General features: G+C 34.1%; 2 protein-coding genes across 7 annotated transcripts in view; one reads left to right on the plus strand and one right to left on the minus strand.

The window, feature by feature from the left end:
• GCA (grancalcin) overlaps window positions 1–7,787 on the plus strand; it is a 53,821-nt gene extending 46,034 nt beyond the window's left edge. For all 6 annotated transcript variants that reach the window (XM_038584670.1, XM_038584673.1, XM_038584671.1 and 3 more), the window contains 2 exons: window positions 4,444–4,502; window positions 5,364–7,787. In XM_038584670.1, coding sequence (XP_038440598.1) covers window positions 4,444–4,502; window positions 5,364–5,390 — 86 coding nt within the window. In that variant the 3' untranslated portion in view covers window positions 5,391–7,787. The remainder of the gene's footprint in view (window positions 1–4,443; window positions 4,503–5,363) is intronic.
• Window positions 7,697–17,741, minus strand: part of KCNH7 (potassium voltage-gated channel subfamily H member 7) — a 479,507-nt gene continuing 469,462 nt past the window's right edge. Inside the window, exon 16 of the mRNA XM_038584668.1 lies at window positions 7,697–16,960. Coding sequence (XP_038440596.1) covers window positions 16,694–16,960 — 267 coding nt within the window. The 3' untranslated portion in view covers window positions 7,697–16,693. The remainder of the gene's footprint in view (window positions 16,961–17,741) is intronic.

Here is a 17,741-nt window from a genome sequence, read left to right on the forward strand (position 1 = left end):
CAAGATGATGAATGGGAAAAATCCATAGCTAAGAATAGTGTATCCAGCAAGGCTATCATTCAGAATAGAAGGAGAGTTTCTCAAACAAAAACTAAAGGAGTTTGTGACCACTAAACCATCCCTACAATATTATTAAAGAGGACTCTGAGTGCAGCAGAGAGACCAAAAGTGACAAAGACAAGAAAGGATCAGAGAAAATCTGCAGAAACAATGACAAAGTAAGTAATAAAATGGCACTAACTACTATCTATCAATAAATATTTTGAATGTAAATGGACTAAGTACTCCTATCAAAAGACATAGGGATCAGAATGGTAAAAAAAATAATAACCATTTACATGCTGCCTATAGGAGACTCATTTTAGATCTAAAGACACTTGAAGATTGAAAGTGACGAGATGGAGAAATATTTATCACATAAATGGGTGTCAAAAGAAAGACAGAGTAGCAATACTTCTATCAGACAAACCAGACTTTAAAGAAAAGACTAACAAGAGATAGAGAGCACTATATCATAATTAAAGGGGACAATCCAGTAAGGAGATCTACCAACTGTAAATATTTATGCGCCCAACATGAGAGTACCCAAATATATCAAACAATAACAAACATAAAGGAACTAATTGATAATAATACAATAATAGCAGGGGACATCAACAGCCGACTTGATCAATGGACAGATTATCTAAACAGAAAGGAAACAATGTCTGAATGACACCTTGAACCAGATGAGTTAACAGATATATTCAGAACATTTCATCCTAAAACAGCATAATATACCTTCTTTTCAAGTACATGTGGAACATTCTCTAGAATGGATCACCTGTTAGGTCACAAATCAGGCCTCAACAAATATAAAAAGATTGAAATCTTACCATGCATCTTTTCTGATCACAATACTAAGAAACTAGAAGTCAACCATAAGACAAAATTTGGAAAGACCATAAATACATGGAAGTTAACATGGTACTAAACAATGAATGCATCAGCCAGGATATCAAAGAAGAAATAAAATACAGGGACACAAATGAAAATGCAAATACAATGGCTCAAAACTTTTGGGATGCAGCAAAAGTGGTCCTAAAAGGGAAGTATATGGAATACAAGCCTACCTCAAGCAGCAAGAGAAATCTTAAACAACCTAATCTTAGACCTAAAGGAGCTAGAAAAAGAACAACAAAAGAAATCCAAAGCCAGCAGATGGAAGGAAATAATAAAGATTAGAGTGGAAATAAATGATATAGAATCTAAAAAATCAGTAGAACAGATCAATGAAATCAGGAACTCGTTCTTCAAAAAAATTAATAAAATTGATAAACCTCTAGCCAAATTTATCAAAAAGAAAAGAGAAAGGACCTAAATAAATAAAACTACAAAAAAGGAAAAATAACAACCAACAACACAAAAACACAAACTCATTATAAGGGAATATTATGAAAACCTATATGTCAACAAATTGGACAACCTGGAAGAAATGGACAAATTCCTAGACATATATAAACTACCAAAACTGAACCAGAAAGAAATAGAAAACTTGAATAGACTGATAACCAGCAAAGATATTGAATCTGTAATAAAAAACAAACAAAAGTCTAGGATCAGATGGCTTCTTCATAGGTAAATGCCACCAAACATTTAAAGAAGAGTTAATACCTATTTTACTCAAACTATTTCAAAAAATAGAAAAGGAAAGAAAACTTCCAGTACTTCAGCAGTACCCTACCACCAAAACAGATAAAGACTCGCCTAAAACCCTAAAAAAAAAAAAAAAGAGAGAGAACTGCAGGTTATGTCTCTGAAGAACATAGACAGAAGAATTCTCAATAAAATATTAGCAAACTAAATCTAATAGTACATTAAAAGAATAATTCACTATGATCAAGTGGGATTTATTCCTGGTTTGCAAGGGTGGTTCATTATTTACAAATCAATCATCATGATATACCATGATACACATTAATAAAAGAAAGGATAAGAACCATATGATCATTTCAGTAGATGCAGAAAAAGCATTTAACAAAGTACAACATCAATTAATGATAAAAAAAACTCTCAACAAAGTAGGCTTAGAGGAAACATACCTCAGTATAATAAAGGCCATATATGAAAACCCACAGCTAATACCATCCTCAACTGAGGAAGTTTTCAGTTCTCAGATCAGGAACAAGACAGGGATGTCCACCCTTACCATTGTTATTAAATATAGTACTGGAAGTTCTAGCAAGCAGTCAGACAACAAAAAGAAGTAAAAGGCAACCAGATCAGCAAGGAGGAAGGCACACTTTCACTATTTGCAGATGACATGGTACTCTATATGGAAAACCTATAAGATTCCACCAAAAAATTGCTAGAACTGATACACAAATTTGATGATACAAAATCAATGTACAGAAATCTGTTGCATTCCAATGTACCAATAATGAAGCAGCAGAAAGAGAAATAAGGAATCAGTTCCATTTACAGTTGCACCAAAAACAATAAGATACCTAGGAATAAACTATCCAAGGAGGTGAAACACCTGTACTCTGGAAACTATAAAACACTATGAAAGAAATTGGTAAGAAATGGAAGGACATTCCATGCTTATGTATTGGAAGAACAGATGTTGTTAAATTGTCTAGACTACCAAAGCAGTCTACACTTTTAATGCAATCAGTATCAAAATACCAACAGCATTTTTCACAGAGCTAGAACAAACAATCCTAAAAATTTTATGGAACACAAAAGACTCGAGTAGCCAAAGCAACCTTAAAAAAGAAAACAAAGCTGGAGGCATCACAGTTCTGGACTCATGTTATATTACAAAGCTGTAGTAATCAAAACAGTATGGTGCTGGGATGCCTGGGTGGCTTAGCAGTTGAGCATCTGCCTTTGGCTTGGCATGATCCCAGAGTTTCAGGATCGAGTCCCGCATCTGGCTCCTGCAGGGAGCCTTCTTCTCCCTCTGCCTATGTCTCTGCCTCTTTTTCTGTGTCTCTCATGAATAAACAAATAAATCTTTAAAACAAAAAAAACAGAATGGTGCTGGCACAAAAATAGACACCCCGATCAATGGAATAGAATAGAAAACCCAAAAATGAACCCACAACTTGTGGTAAGTTAATCTTTGACAAAGCAAGAAGGAATATCCAATGGGAAAAAGTCTCTTCAACAGATGTTGTTGGGAAAACTGGACAGCAACAAGCAAAATAAAGAAACTGGACCACTTTCTTACACCATACACAAAAATAAATTTAAGATGAATTAAAGACCTAAATGTGAGACTTGAAACTATAACAGTCCTAGAGGAGAACATAGGCAGTAACCTCTTTGACATCAGCTGTAGCAATTTCTTTCCAGATAGGTCTCCTGAGGCAAGGAAAACAAAAGCAAAAATAAACTATTGGGATTTCATCAAAATAGAATGCTTCTACACAGTGAAGTAAACAATCAACAAAACTAAAATGCAGTCTACAGGATGGGAGAAGATATTTGCAAATGACATATTTGATAAAGGGTTAGTATCCAAAATATATAAAGAACTTATAAAACTCAACACCCAAAAAAACAAATAAATAATCCAATTAAAAAGTGGGCAAGAGACATGAATAGAAATTTCTGCAGAGACATCCAGATGGCTAACAGACACATGAGAAAATGCTCAACATCACTGGGAAAGACAAATCAAAACTATAATGCATTAATCACCTCACACCTATCAGAATGGCTAAAATCAGCAACACAAGAAACAACAGATGTTGGTGAAGATGTGGAGAAGAGGGAACCTTCTTGCCCTGTTGGTGGGAATGCAAACTGGTACAGCCAGTATGGAACACAGTATGAAGTTCCTCAAAAGGTTAAAAATAGAACTGCTGTGCCATCCAGCGATTGCACTACCAGGTAGTTAGCCACTGAATGCAAAAATACTAATTCGAAGGGATACATTCACCCTGATGTTTGTAAAAGCATTATCTACAATAGCCAAATCATGGAAACAGCCCAAGTATCCATCAATTGATGAATGGATAAAGAAGATGTGGTGTATATAAACAGTGGAATATTACTCAGCCATAAAAAGGAATGAACTCTTGCCATTTGCAATGACATGGATGGAGCTAGAATATTAAGCTAAGTGAAATAAGTCAAGAAAAGGATAAATGCCATATGATTTCATGCTTGGGAAATTTAAGAAACAGACTTTTAACTATAGAGAATAAACTGATAGTTACCAGAGGGGAGATGGGTGAGGGGGATGGGGATTAAGGAATGCACTTGTCGTGATGTGCGCACTTGGTGACGTATGGAATTGCTGACTCATGATATTGTATACCCAGAACTAATATTACGCTATGTGGAATTTAAATAACCTTTTGAGTATGATATTAGTCATTTTTTTAGTGCTTAGGGATACCAAGTATTTGAAACTATATACTTAAGATTTTAATATTTTTTGTTTGTTTGAAGATTTCTTTAGAAGAAGAGACCACTTGCAACAAGGTGTTGTGAATTTTGTATATGACGATGTAAGTATTCTGATATTTACACTGTGTCAAAAAATTTAAGTGATCCCTAGTATCAGTACTGGGAATAATATATTTTATAGACCATATTCTTTTTCTGTATTTTTCAGCTAACTGCATATATGATCCAGTATTTATACAAATACCAACTTGACAATTTTATTTATTTATTTGTTTGTTTGTTTGTTTATTTATTCATTCATTCATTTATTTTCCAACTTGACAATTTTAAATTTTATGATGTGGGATCCCTGGGTGGCGCAGCGGTTTGGCGCCTGCCTTTGGCCCAGGGCGCGATCCTGGAGACCCGGGATCGAATCCCACGTCGGGCTCCCGGTGCATGGAGCCTGCTTCTCCCTCTGCCTGTGTCTCTGCCTCTCTCTCTCTCTCTGAATAAATAAATAAATAATCTTAAAAAAAAATAAATAAATTTTATGATGTGTTTTTGGCAGTTTATCTTTCAAATTATTTTTGAGGGCAAACCGACCATTATTTTTATAAAGCGTTGTTTACTTTTGGTGATCTTTAAGAGAGAGGAAATTTTCATCTATGGTTATGATGCTGTTCATTTCTCCCGTCATTTCTCATTTCATATGGTTGTAATTAGCCTGAGTTTAATTAAAACTATAGGAAAATTATATTTCACATGTACATCAATATTTCGGGGGTTTTGTTTTGTTTTTGTTATAGGGGAGTTAGAGGGTCAGCATTTCCCTCATTTCCCTGCTGGTATATCCTGGTTTAAACTGCAAGCCTTGGAAACACTTAAAACTTCCCCTCTTGTTAAAATGCTTTTATGGAATGTAATTAATCAAAAACAAAAACCATTTTATTGCCACCAGCTGATGATTTTTCCTATATTAGTTTTTGCAGGGTACTATGGCAATTTGAACGTCTAGAATTTGAAAGCTGAAGAAACACTGTGAACTTTTTTTACTTGGAAGAAACTAACTGGACTACTTTGAATTTGAAGCTCTTGGGGCTTTTCTGTGTTTCTCCCTTTTACATCTGTTCCCTTTCTACGTATTTATCCTTTGGTGCATAATTCAGAGCAATAAAAGAAGCATTTTTGTATTTGGAACAATAATTGCTTTTAGGAAATTTATCGCTTGACAGCTATCTGTATAGTATCATAAAATATTGGTATATGATGAATTGATGTAAATAACTTTTAACCTTAATTTTTAACATTGTTAGCCCAGAAGACTGTACTTACAAGATAGAGTACATAAGAAGTCAAATAACGAAAGCTGGATAAAGCTAGTGTATACTTACCTGAAGGTTACAAATTATACTTTTTTGTTTGTAGTCCTTGGTGTTCAAGGTGAACTAGAAGGAGAAGACTAGATTTTGTGCCATATTTGTGGAAGAATTTATTCCTTGATCACATTTTCAAGAACAGAAACTCGCTAGTCTTTGTCTATGAAGAGAGAAAGTTGCTGAAATTTTATGCTATAGCACCTTAGGTGCACCATAAGGCTACAGGAGGCATTTTTTCCCCTTGGCTTTTGTCAGTGCATATTTTTCTTCAATATATTTTTTTTGTCTTCTGCGGAAAAGAAGTTCTTGATACACATACCTTTTATGGCTGCCCTTTTTCCATCAGTGACAACGTAGATGGCCTAAAATGGCATCTTCCTTTTAAAGCTAGACTTTCTGGAAGTGATACATATTTCTAATGAAGTGTCAACATTTCAATGTATTCTCTTAAGCTAAATTATTTTATACATAATGCCAACTGTTAACAAAGTTAAAAAAAAGTCAAGTAATCTACCACTTTGTTTAAATTTTCAGAAATTGGAAGTTTTACTTTTTCAACATTAGTTGCGAGCTCACCATTAGCGTTGGTAAACTGGTAAGTCGTTGAGTGCAGGTGTGTAATGTGGGGGTACTGACCACCGCAGCCGCAGCCTATTTCTGTGGCATTACTGTGGAAGTTGCAAAGTGGTCATCAGATCCATAGCATTTAAGATCCCCTTGTGAGCTGTTGTAATTAATGAGCTGCTTTCCTGGCAAACATTCTTAGTCTTAGTTAAGATTTAAGAAACCGTGTATTTTTCTTCCACTTTAACTGAATTTCTTCTGGCTTCAAACATGAGTACAAATTGACATGATTTTAGTATGACCGGTGACCAAAATAATTATGCTTTTTATAAAATTCTGTTTCTTAAAGGGTGGAGGATGAATGGCAGTATCTTAAAAGAAAACTTTATAAACTTACAGAATTTTACATCAACTTTTAAAGGTCCTGGAAAGGAAGAATTGGATAGTCATTTTGACGTTATAATTTTAAATAATTAGCTGCTATATTCATTTGGTCAGCAGTATAAAAATGTGTGGCTAAATAAACCATCTACTTTTATCCCCTGGCTGTTAGTTTTTTTCCACGAACATATATTTGATAATTGGAGAGGATGTTAACTGAGCCATAAACAAAATAACAGGATTCGAATTAGAAGTCTTGTTGGAAAAAACTAATATAAATGTGCTCATATCATTCATGTTGAATAAGGGTGATAATATGACTCAACAGCCTGGGATCTTAACATCCAACTTATAGGTAATCTCACTGTACTGCTCTGAGGTCTGCTATACTTTCTCTTATTTGGAGGCTAACAGTTGAGACGAAACTTTAAAAATGACATATGGTATTATTCATATAAGTTTTTGCCAAACACTTTGTGTTAGAACTTTCTATATGATTCTCTAACATCCTTTTCTAAAGGTGTTCCTACGAATTTTGGTCACAGGAAGTCTGTGAAATAGTTTTGATCAGACATATTTGGGAAATTTTCATCCTTTTCAGGGAGCTTAATAAAGCCCGAGGTACATAAAATCCTGTCTACTTTTACTTGACCCAGTTTTTCCAAACTTTTTTTGACCACAGAACTCCTTTCTCTAGCAAAACTGATTCTCTATGCCAGTCCAACTTAATTGCCAGTTCTTTTGTGCTTTCCATTAAATAGATAATCTTACCAAACATTAGGCATTATTTTACTTGGATTTTTATACAAATGAAATGCAGTTCACTTTTTAATGCTCTAAATTGATGTAAACAGACATCCATCACTAAAGTAAAAATTACATAGTCTGATGATGAACAATGACTGGAATATGAATATAGTGTGGTGGTTTGTACTGTTTAACTCACACCCACTTTTCTTGTAATGATGTAAATTATTGAATAATGTCCACTCTTAACATCTAAGTGCTTTTATTTATACAGTAAACATGTTTCCATGTCATTTTGAGAATTTTTTAATAAACATTCAAATAGCTTGCTGTAAAGTTTTGTATCATACAAAATCTGTTACACATATGAGATGCTTCAGTTCAAATAACAGTGCAGTAATTCGCCTATGCCTAAAACACTGCCAAATGATTAAATGTCAGGTATTGCACTTCTATTTTGAGTGGCAGTTTACACATGTTAAATTACATCAAGGGGAAATCAATACTATTGGAATCTTAATTTGGTCCACTTTAAGTGTAATTTCAAGGACGGTGCTCATTTGATCTATTTAGGCATGCATTCAGAAACAAAAAGTAATTTAAAAATGTCAAACGATATGTTTATTTCCAGAAAAGGTATTCACCCTGGAAGAAAGTAGAATTTATTAATGTAGTTGAAAGTCTGTGCAATTTAAAAAGTGACAAAAAAATCAATTTAAGTAAAATATACAAATCAAGTTCACTGTACTCTTCTGGCATTACTAAACTGGACAAACTAAATACATACTGTTTGTCAGAAATGTGCTTTTCTTTTGTCGTTTTATGATCGACAGATTCATAGATGATATGTTTTCTCCTATTTGTAACACTTTTCTGGGAACTTAGTAGGAATACATTTGTGAAAGTCTGATAATTATATTTAGTGAGTAAAAATCCAAGACTGCTTTCAGGTTAGGATTTTTTTTCTCTTAAATTTTAAAATACAACCACAGGTATTTTAGTACTTTGAAACTTGTATTTAAAAATCACATTTTTTTTGGTCTTGTAAGTACTTTGAAATAAATGTACTATGCTAAGCTATCACCTAAGAATATGTCTAGACTTTATAATAAAATTAGATGATACAAAGAAAAAAACAAATATTTAGAGCTTCTGGTATAGTGATGAATGCAGAGAGGATTTTAAACGAATACTGTTTAGGCAATTTGTAGACTAGAATAAGGTTATAACATCACATATGTCCATATATTAAGTTAATTTTTTCCTGTAATTTAGAAAACTGAGCACAAAACTACTTTCCAGCAAAACACTAGGATACTTAATGAAAAATTTCTGACTCACTATCAACTCATTATTTGGATGCTGGGAAATCTGTGCTTTTAAGTGTTTCTTGCCATGTCTTTTTCTACTTGTTTTAAAAAACATATTTTACTGGCATATGAAGAAAAGAACCTTATATTACTTAATATTCCTTTTACCCAGGTAGCTTGGTAATTTGCAGCTTTGTGTATTATTTTGCGAGCATTCAAAACTCAAATGTGCTTTTGTGTATCTGAATATACAGCAAGTAGACATTGGCAGCACTCCTACATTACTATGATGTGCCATACAGTTAGGGGATGAAGAGGGTCATTGCCGATGTGCTACTTTTATTTCCAGGTGTGCCCCTTCCACAGTGTCAGAGATGCTGGCCATTTGGAAAGCTTACAGAAAATGAGAATTGGGCTATGTCATTTAATAGCTATATTCAGACACAAGTATGCCAGGAATTAGTATCTTCAGATACATTGTATGCATGTGTGTGTGGGGGGGGGTGTCCCAACATTTTCCCTTAAGCATGAAAATATAAATATGTACTTTATAGATACATGCAGTCATTGGCATTTTAGCTGGCTGTATTTAATCACTTATCTTGCTGTGATCACTGGAATTTCAGAGGGTAACCTGAACAGGTATGAATGTTCCAGAAACATACTAAATAAAGATCCATATTCTTTTGAAAATGATAGGCCATTTAAAAAAAATTAGGATTAGCTGAACTTTTAGATGGATATTTAATTTCCCAAAGCTATCTAAATGCGTCACCCCCAAATTTATCTTACGGCAAGAGATTTTAAGTTGTTAAATTATTAGCTTATTCATACTTTGATCTTTGATTCTCATTTTCTAATCAACCTCACTTAAAGATACCAGTATATTGCTTTCTGCTAATCTATATTTGATTTGGTTTTTCATTTATTAAATAGGGAAATGTTCTCTTGGGTTTTTAAACCTGAAAAAAATGAATGGTGGGGAATCTTAGCCATTAAAAGGACCAAATAGCCTTTAGTTTAGAAAATGCCACATTATGACCAACACATTTTATTGAAAAGATTTCTCTGAAGATAGTTGGATTTTCAAAAAAAAATAAAATAACAGATAAACGATTCTGAGGGGGTTAGAAATTAAGTGTATATGAAACTTAGGCAAATGAAAATAATATTATCTGGATTTTCCATTCTCGGTGAAAAAAATGAATCATGTACACATTATACAAAATTTATGTCCCATGTAATTTGAAGCCTGCTTAGTTATCGGAAATCTTAAGTCGTGAAACATAAATGTTTCAGTAAATTACCATTATGTTCTTGATAGCCAATAAGAAGTGTTTTTATGTTTCTTTAATTTTAGATTTACTGCTTTTTACCATTCAATCCAGTTTACTGATGCCCCAGTGGAACTCAGTAAAACTGTAGTAGCACTGTTACAATTATGAGATTTCATGAAATACATCAGCACCACCATGCCTATATCTAGCACTATGCCTAGTAAAATGTTGGAAATAGTTGGCTTCTCTAATAAAAGTATTCTAACTAGCTAATGAGATTTACTTTCTTTTCCCCAAAATAATTTCTTTTACAAATTCTTGAATTTTCATATAAATAGATCAGAAATTATATGCTTCATTCTTAAATTATGTATATATACTATATTTTCAATACAACTTGTACACTTTTAGCTACCAAAAATTTGCAACCATTTTTACATGAAATTTACATTTTTCTTATTTACAGTTACTTGTAGGTTATTGCAAAACTAGTTGTGCAAGTAGATTACACTGTCAATACCACATACCAATCTTTGAAGAAAATATTTGCTAAAAAATAAATATTTCTGCACAGATTATTTCAAAAGCATCATGATTTCATGCTACATTATGTGCATAAAGACAAGGAAAAAGAATGTTTTGGTAGAATGTTTCATTACGTTTAAAGCATTCCAAGGTACTTACTACTTAACCAATGTGAGTGAGCTTCTTTGTATCAGATGACGGAAATTTTCATGTGATAACACACATTTTTTGAAATGTACTCAACTGGCAAACATTCTGATGTACATTTTCCTATCTAAAATCATAGAATGCAAATTTCAGCTAAAAGCAGGTAAATGTGTCTTTCATTAAAATCGGGTGCCTAGGAGATGAAAACTAGGGATTCCTCAGTATGTTTATTTTTTTAATATTTGGGGAAAAGGGTGTCATATAATTTCAGTGTTGTAATTGTAGAGGCATTTTGAAGAAACTACAGAGGAGGTAATTATAAGATAGTACTGATCCTTGAATTTTACTCCTAAATAAATAAGGATGATGAAATGGTGTGGAATTTTCTAACATGTAATCAAAATACTTAATATAACATGAGTACAAAAAAAAAGATATGGTTTAAATGCTAACAGGTATGATTATGTTCAATCTAAAAGCAGTATGCACAAGGGAAGTATAAAAAATACAGGTTAAACATACAGTGCTATAAAACCGTATGTGTACCAAATTATTTTGTATCTCTTAAATTAACTAATGGAAGTAACAAACGTCATGACTACAATTTAGGAATTCAGCTGTTTTGACATTAGCTCTTCAAGAATAACCATGCTAATTTTGCCACTTCTCATAATAAAAATATTTTATTGGGAGCATTTCTATAATACTTGCTACTCTCATTTAAAAGTTTGATTATGATTGCTAGAAGAATGAAATTGGTCAATTGTATAGTTCTGTGTTCTTAACATTGCATTCCTATAAATATGTTATCTGTCTATTCATAGTAATAATGTATTAGTTTTAAATAACTTATTAGTCATCTTTCTCCACCTCTGCTTAATAGTTTATATAAATAAGCCTTGCAATGCTTTCTTTTCATGCCGTCAATCATTAATAATTCATGTCTTCCTGTGAATTTTCTCTTCTGTATTGCATATTCTTAGAGTAAGGTGTATTTGTACCACAACCTGTAATGAATCTAAGCTCAGGCACTGATCAGTCACAACAACTAATACTTTATAGAGCATTTTAAAACATCCTTTTAGTTTTTAAAATGTTAACATCACTTCATTGTAAGTTAAATGGAAGCCAGAGAAAGTAGCGTTGAATGAGAACCCTTAAGAAGTTAGGAGGGAGGGAGGGGGAAGCTATTGCATACCTAGAAGACAATTGCAACGCAAACATATAATGCTATCGGTATTGGACAAGGGCAAGATTTGACAAATCCTGGGATGCTGTGGTAGCATCCCTAGCACTGGTGTTCTCCTTCTCTGACTAACTGGGTCTTTGAGAGTGCTGTGAGAATCACTAGAGATTTTTGTCACAGAGTGAAAATGCTGTCGGGTAGAGGAAAGCGCCATGGGAGGATTTCAGAAGACCTAGGTCATGCTATGGCATTTCCACCATAATAGCACCGTATTGTAATGATACACGTGTTACATAATGACCTTACCCTTACATGGTGCTTAATGGTGTACAGGGCACTTCCACATATATGCTTCAGAGGCTCCTCAACACCTCTCAAGATATTTAAGACTGTCCCTCTATAGTTTTGGCTCCTGGCTCACTGAGAGTTTGTCTTGAAAGTAAGTGGAGAAGGTAGGATTTTAATTCAGGTGTACCACATTGAGTCTTGCCATTTCTACCACTGCACACTGGACTTAGGCTGGCTGCCTGACGTATCTGTGCATGGCAGTGTGGGCCTAGATGCCTGCAAAGAACCACTACAACTATCAATTCTGTTTTTCTGAAGAAAAAAAAAAGTGTACTTTCCTTTAAGAGTGTGTTTTGAAAATGCATTTTCCAATATCCATGTGGGAACTATATCGTGGATCTAAAGAGAGGCTTTCCCGGTGAGCTAGTCTTTACAGACCACATTCTACTAGTACTGAATTCACAGATCACCTTGCATACCTGGCATTTCACACTGATTCAGGGTAGATAGGTTTGTAACAATGACATTCATACTCTCGCTGTTATTATAAATAGTAAGTATTACTTTAAAGCTATAAACCTAATAGTGCAAAATACAATTGGAGAAAATAACTACACTTGTGTGTTCTGAATCAAAAACCTCAGTCTTGGTAATGGCTATTTAGCTGGAGACATATAGCACATTACATAAAAGCTAATTTGTTTTCCTGATTGTTTTTAATATCATGTTCCTAGATGAGAATCAAAGAGTCTAGAGTTTTGGGGGCACCTACTTTGTGCCAGGCACTTTACTACATGTTCTCTCATTTCTTCCTTAAGTTTCTTGAGACAGGTATCTCATTTTTACAAATTCAGGAAAAGGACTCAGGGACCTTATTAAATTGGTCAGGGTCACACAGCTATTAATGAAAGAACTCATCCTGAGACCCATGTTGGTCTGACTGCAGAGCCCATGCTCTACATTGATGATTCTCAAAGTTCTTATGTTTACTAGGATGATATAGGGGAGAACTTGTTAAAAGATTATTGCCAGGTCCCACCCCTGGAGTTTCTGACTCAGTAGGTCTGGGTAGGGCCCAACAATATCCATTTGTAGCATGTTCCCCGAAGGTGTTAGTACTGCTATTCTAGGACTACATGTGAAGACCAGCTTGTCTTCCAAGTGCCTCTAACTCACATGACAGACACATTTGTTGTACTGCAAAAATATGATTAGAAATCTAATAACATTTGAAGTTTTTTGTAATTTATAAAAATTTTGATTTGCAATAAGAAATCTACTCAAATATATTGATCTACTTTTCGTTTTAACCACAAATAAGCAGTTTAAAGACTACTGTATTATAAATTAGTCGGTGCTGTGATTCATTTTTAATAACTAGATCTACTACATTTTCTCTCTTTTTTTAACCATGAAAAGCCTTCAAAGGAAAGATGCTGTAAGAATGATTATTTTAGATATGCTGATGAGGTGCTAAATTTTAACCTTTGATAATATATGATGGGAATTTTAAAACGTTTAGTTAAGGACATTGTTCTTTTAGGCATTTTGGAACCATTGCTAAAGATAAAACTTCAAAAAAGATCTGTAAGCAACTCTCATACATACGTACTCAACCTCACACCAAGTAGTTTCCATATCTTCTGACTGGGACAGTGGGAGGATTCATCTCTGATGACCAATCCGTTATCATGGACCTAAAAAACTAGGCTATCCCAAATTTGCCTCTGCCTTCTCATGTTGGTTGAATGAGTGATTATTAATTTAAAAATCCTGCAAGGACATTGCTTCAGCATTTTTCATCTGTAGTTTCCTTATCAACTAATTAGAACATGGGACTCCCCTATGGGGTTAAATGATACTTCCAGCTCTCTGCCCAGCAATTAATAACAGTGGGAAAATTTGTCACTCAGGTAACTTCAGATTTTAGATGGCATTTTATTTAGGCTTGGGAACCAGGTAAAGATTTTAGTTGGAAACAAAAGGAGTTTTGTTAGTGTTTCTAATTACCTAGAAGGAGAGCACTGCTATACTGCTATAATGGGCTGTAGCCTTAATCCTGCCTTTCGGGAGGATTCCCACATGAAGGGATCAGATTGTTTGCTACAGCCCAAGGGAAAAGTGACAATGACTTTAGGCATTAGACCTCTGGCTTGGACAAGGAGATGGATTTTGTAACTACAGAGAATTGCTTTGGTCATCCATAAGTCATTTTAACCATTGAGCCTCTGACATTTCTGTCTCACTAACTACATCTTTAAATTGTTTAGGTTCTTTGTATGCTAGGATCCTATAAGAGGGGACCTTCTTAATCCTGTCTAATTCTCTGAGACTTAGAGTGTAATATCAAGCAATTCTTTTATGTCAAGGAATTTAGAGGAAAAAAGTTTGTGTTATGCTAGAATTTAAACAAGCTGAATACTTGTACACTATTCCTCATCTTCCCATGCCTTCATGCTTAGTTTTTATAGAGAAGTATGAAGGCTTTACATGGAATGCTGAATTTTACACATGTCATACTAATGTTGCCGCTGAAGCATTCACTAATCCAACAATCAGGATTAAATTCCTCAGCTCCAAATCCTCGCTCCCTACAGATGAACAGTCTCTGATAAATTCATTCTGAATTTCCCTGGAGCTTAGGCTGGCAATCCTTATGGAATTTGTTGCAGCTGCAAAAATGTGCCTAAAAATGGATATAAAATCCCTAAATAGTCCTCTGAATCCAAGTTAGCCATTTCTTTCCCCCTGCTAGGCACACACAAGTGTTTGTTGAATCAAAGAAGGAAAGCATCAGTTAGTCCCTACATGTGTAACTACATCAACACCACATGGTTTGGGAAGCTAGCTTAAGTTGTTCTGTTTTTTATCGAATGGACTGATCATTTTGCCATACATACTTGTTTTGCTTTTTCAAATGTTTAGCAGGGATACGAATTTGCTCATGCCTACAGACTGCCTCCCACACATGTGACCATTTAAAATTGCATAGGGAGCAACTTAAGGTCACTTTAATCATATTTTAAATAGTGCAACCGCTTTGTAAATGTAAATGAGTTGCTTATATTTGAAACTATTAGTGTCAGAGGTGAAAGTAAGTCAACAGATTAGATTTCTATCCCTTGGGATAGAAATTAATCCATTTAATAATGCGCACAGATATAATATCTTTAAAAATATATGCGAGTATAAGAATTATTAAAGAATGAAGAAACTTGCAAGAATTTCAAAATTTTGTTAGGGCAGGATATAATGAGCAAGCCCATAAGAAGTTTAAAATTGTACTCAGATGAATTGAGAAATAAAACTTGACTAAAAATTGACAAATCGGATTCTTGCAATTTTTTTCCATATCTCAATTTTCTGAGAGGCATATCCTCCCTCCAAAAAAATCGAACAGTTAAAGACACTGACATACATTCCATCATATGTTCTGATATTCTGGGGCTCAAATATATTGATCCCAATGATAAATAATACATTTTCATACGTGTTTGAATAACTGAACAAAACTGAAATTTTACTGCTGGTGTGTTTTTTTCTTTACCGGCAGGTAAAAGCACATGGGTTTTCCACAGCTGGGATAAGAAAACCATGGAACAACATGGAAGCTAGTTTTACCATGCACATCCACTAGGTTGCACATTTTTTAAAAAGATCTATGTGCGTTCACTCTTTTGATCCAGTTCAGGATTGCACTAAAATATGAATCAGAGCAAAGCTGTGTACGTCACTCATGCTTTAGCAGTTCTTGAGAAGACTCCCTCCCCACCTCACAAAAAAAAAAAGAAAGAAAAATGACGAAAAACTTGTTTCTAAATGTTCAAGGAAATGTGCCAGTGCGAAATATTTTAGGTAGTTTGTAAATTAAGTTAGAGACAGAATTTTAAATAGAAAGGCCTTTTTGTCCTCATTAAAGCTGGCCTATATTCGTGTATTAGGAGATGACTCCCTACGTGATCAGAGATTTAGAACTCTAAAACTTTTTTTTTTTTTTCAGTGTGGTGACATGAATGTAACTAGAAACATGTTGATACAGAAGGGTATCTATCTGTTCTCAAAGTGACTAAGCTCCTTTTCTCCCCCTGGAACTTCCATGAGTTGAGGATCATCTGATTTGCATCCATGAGCAATGTTATTCCTTGGTTTCTTACTTGCTTGGAAGGCATTTTCATAACAAAATACTGGGGTAGTAAAAGTAGTAAGTAGGAGTCTCCATGCAAGAGAAATTGGAGTTTCCTAACATGCACATGATTTAAAAAAAATAATAATAAGATGCCTTGAGATGCTGGCAGTTTTAACATTTGGAACAAAAGAGTTCATATGTATATTTACATCCTAATTGCTCAATTTTACCTTACAAGCTTCAATTTAGGAAAATATACAGTACTTTTGCATATAATGGTAACTTGTGAGCCCCTGAGTCAAGTAGAGAGGATTTAAATACAAAAAAAGGAAAACAGCCATTAAAAGCACTTACATTGTATGTGAGTAAATAGTACAAAATGATTATTTCCCTGGAAGACCAGGATCAGAAACATGCCTATGAAGACCCAAGATTCCTACAGTGCTTAGGGATGAATCTGTCAAAGAAGGATGCCTAATTGGATGAAGGTAAGTTTTTCTTTGCCGAGGGTGAAGCTCTAAAGAGAGATCATTGTCTTGTTTTAAAAGTGAAGTCAAGTTGTCTTCTGAAGCTGTGTTCAGATGCACCCCACTTGAGAGGGATTCTTTGGATTTAAGTTTAGATTTTTCAAGGTCTAGAAATTCAGGACACTGAGAGAAAGATAAGAAAACACTTTTTTAAATAATTCATTTGGACAGACTCCTAAAATTTTACTCATGAAATCTAAATACATTTTATTTCCCCACAAATCTATATTTGATTAGTGGTATTAACTAAACTTTCCTTCCCAAAGATGGGTCTAGGCATTAGAGGTTGGGCATCAGTTTATCCTAAACAACGATTCCAAATACTTTAATTTTACTCTGCGGCCAGATCAAATTCTTAAAAAAAAATAATAAATTTAATATTGAATTTTCCAGATGAGTCTTAATTGAAAATTCAAGACAAAACTGGGATCAGAAACAGGAGTCATATGGTGAGTAGACAGTGTAAGGAGGAGAGAGAGAGAAAAAACAAAAACAAAAACAAAGAAATATCACTCATCCTTGGCCAGAAACAATTACCTAAATCCACTGAAAACAAAGAACGAAGTACATGGTTTTGCCATATCGGAGACATTCAGAACTAGTTAGGAATAAATACATTTCTACTATCATATATCAGAAAGATTTCAGTATTTTCCTTCTGTACATTTCCCCATTATTGATGTGGTCTCATTTCCTAGAACATTTTGCACTAAATTCCCAAACTCCTAAAAAAGTTTACAAGACTGTTCAGTAAGTCCTTGCCCTTGGGTCCACCTTTCTTAGGTCCAATTTGGCTATTGGGTTTGAGCAATTAAGAATAATTTCCTAACTGGAATTCCAAGGGAGTTAGACTTTTCATATTAACATAATTCAAAAGCACTTAGGGGTCTTCAGAGGCAAGATA

Source organism: Canis lupus, chromosome 36 (assembly GCF_011100685.1).
Source record: "Canis lupus familiaris isolate Mischka breed German Shepherd chromosome 36, alternate assembly UU_Cfam_GSD_1.0, whole genome shotgun sequence".
Lineage (NCBI taxonomy): Eukaryota > Metazoa > Chordata > Mammalia > Carnivora > Canidae > Canis > Canis lupus.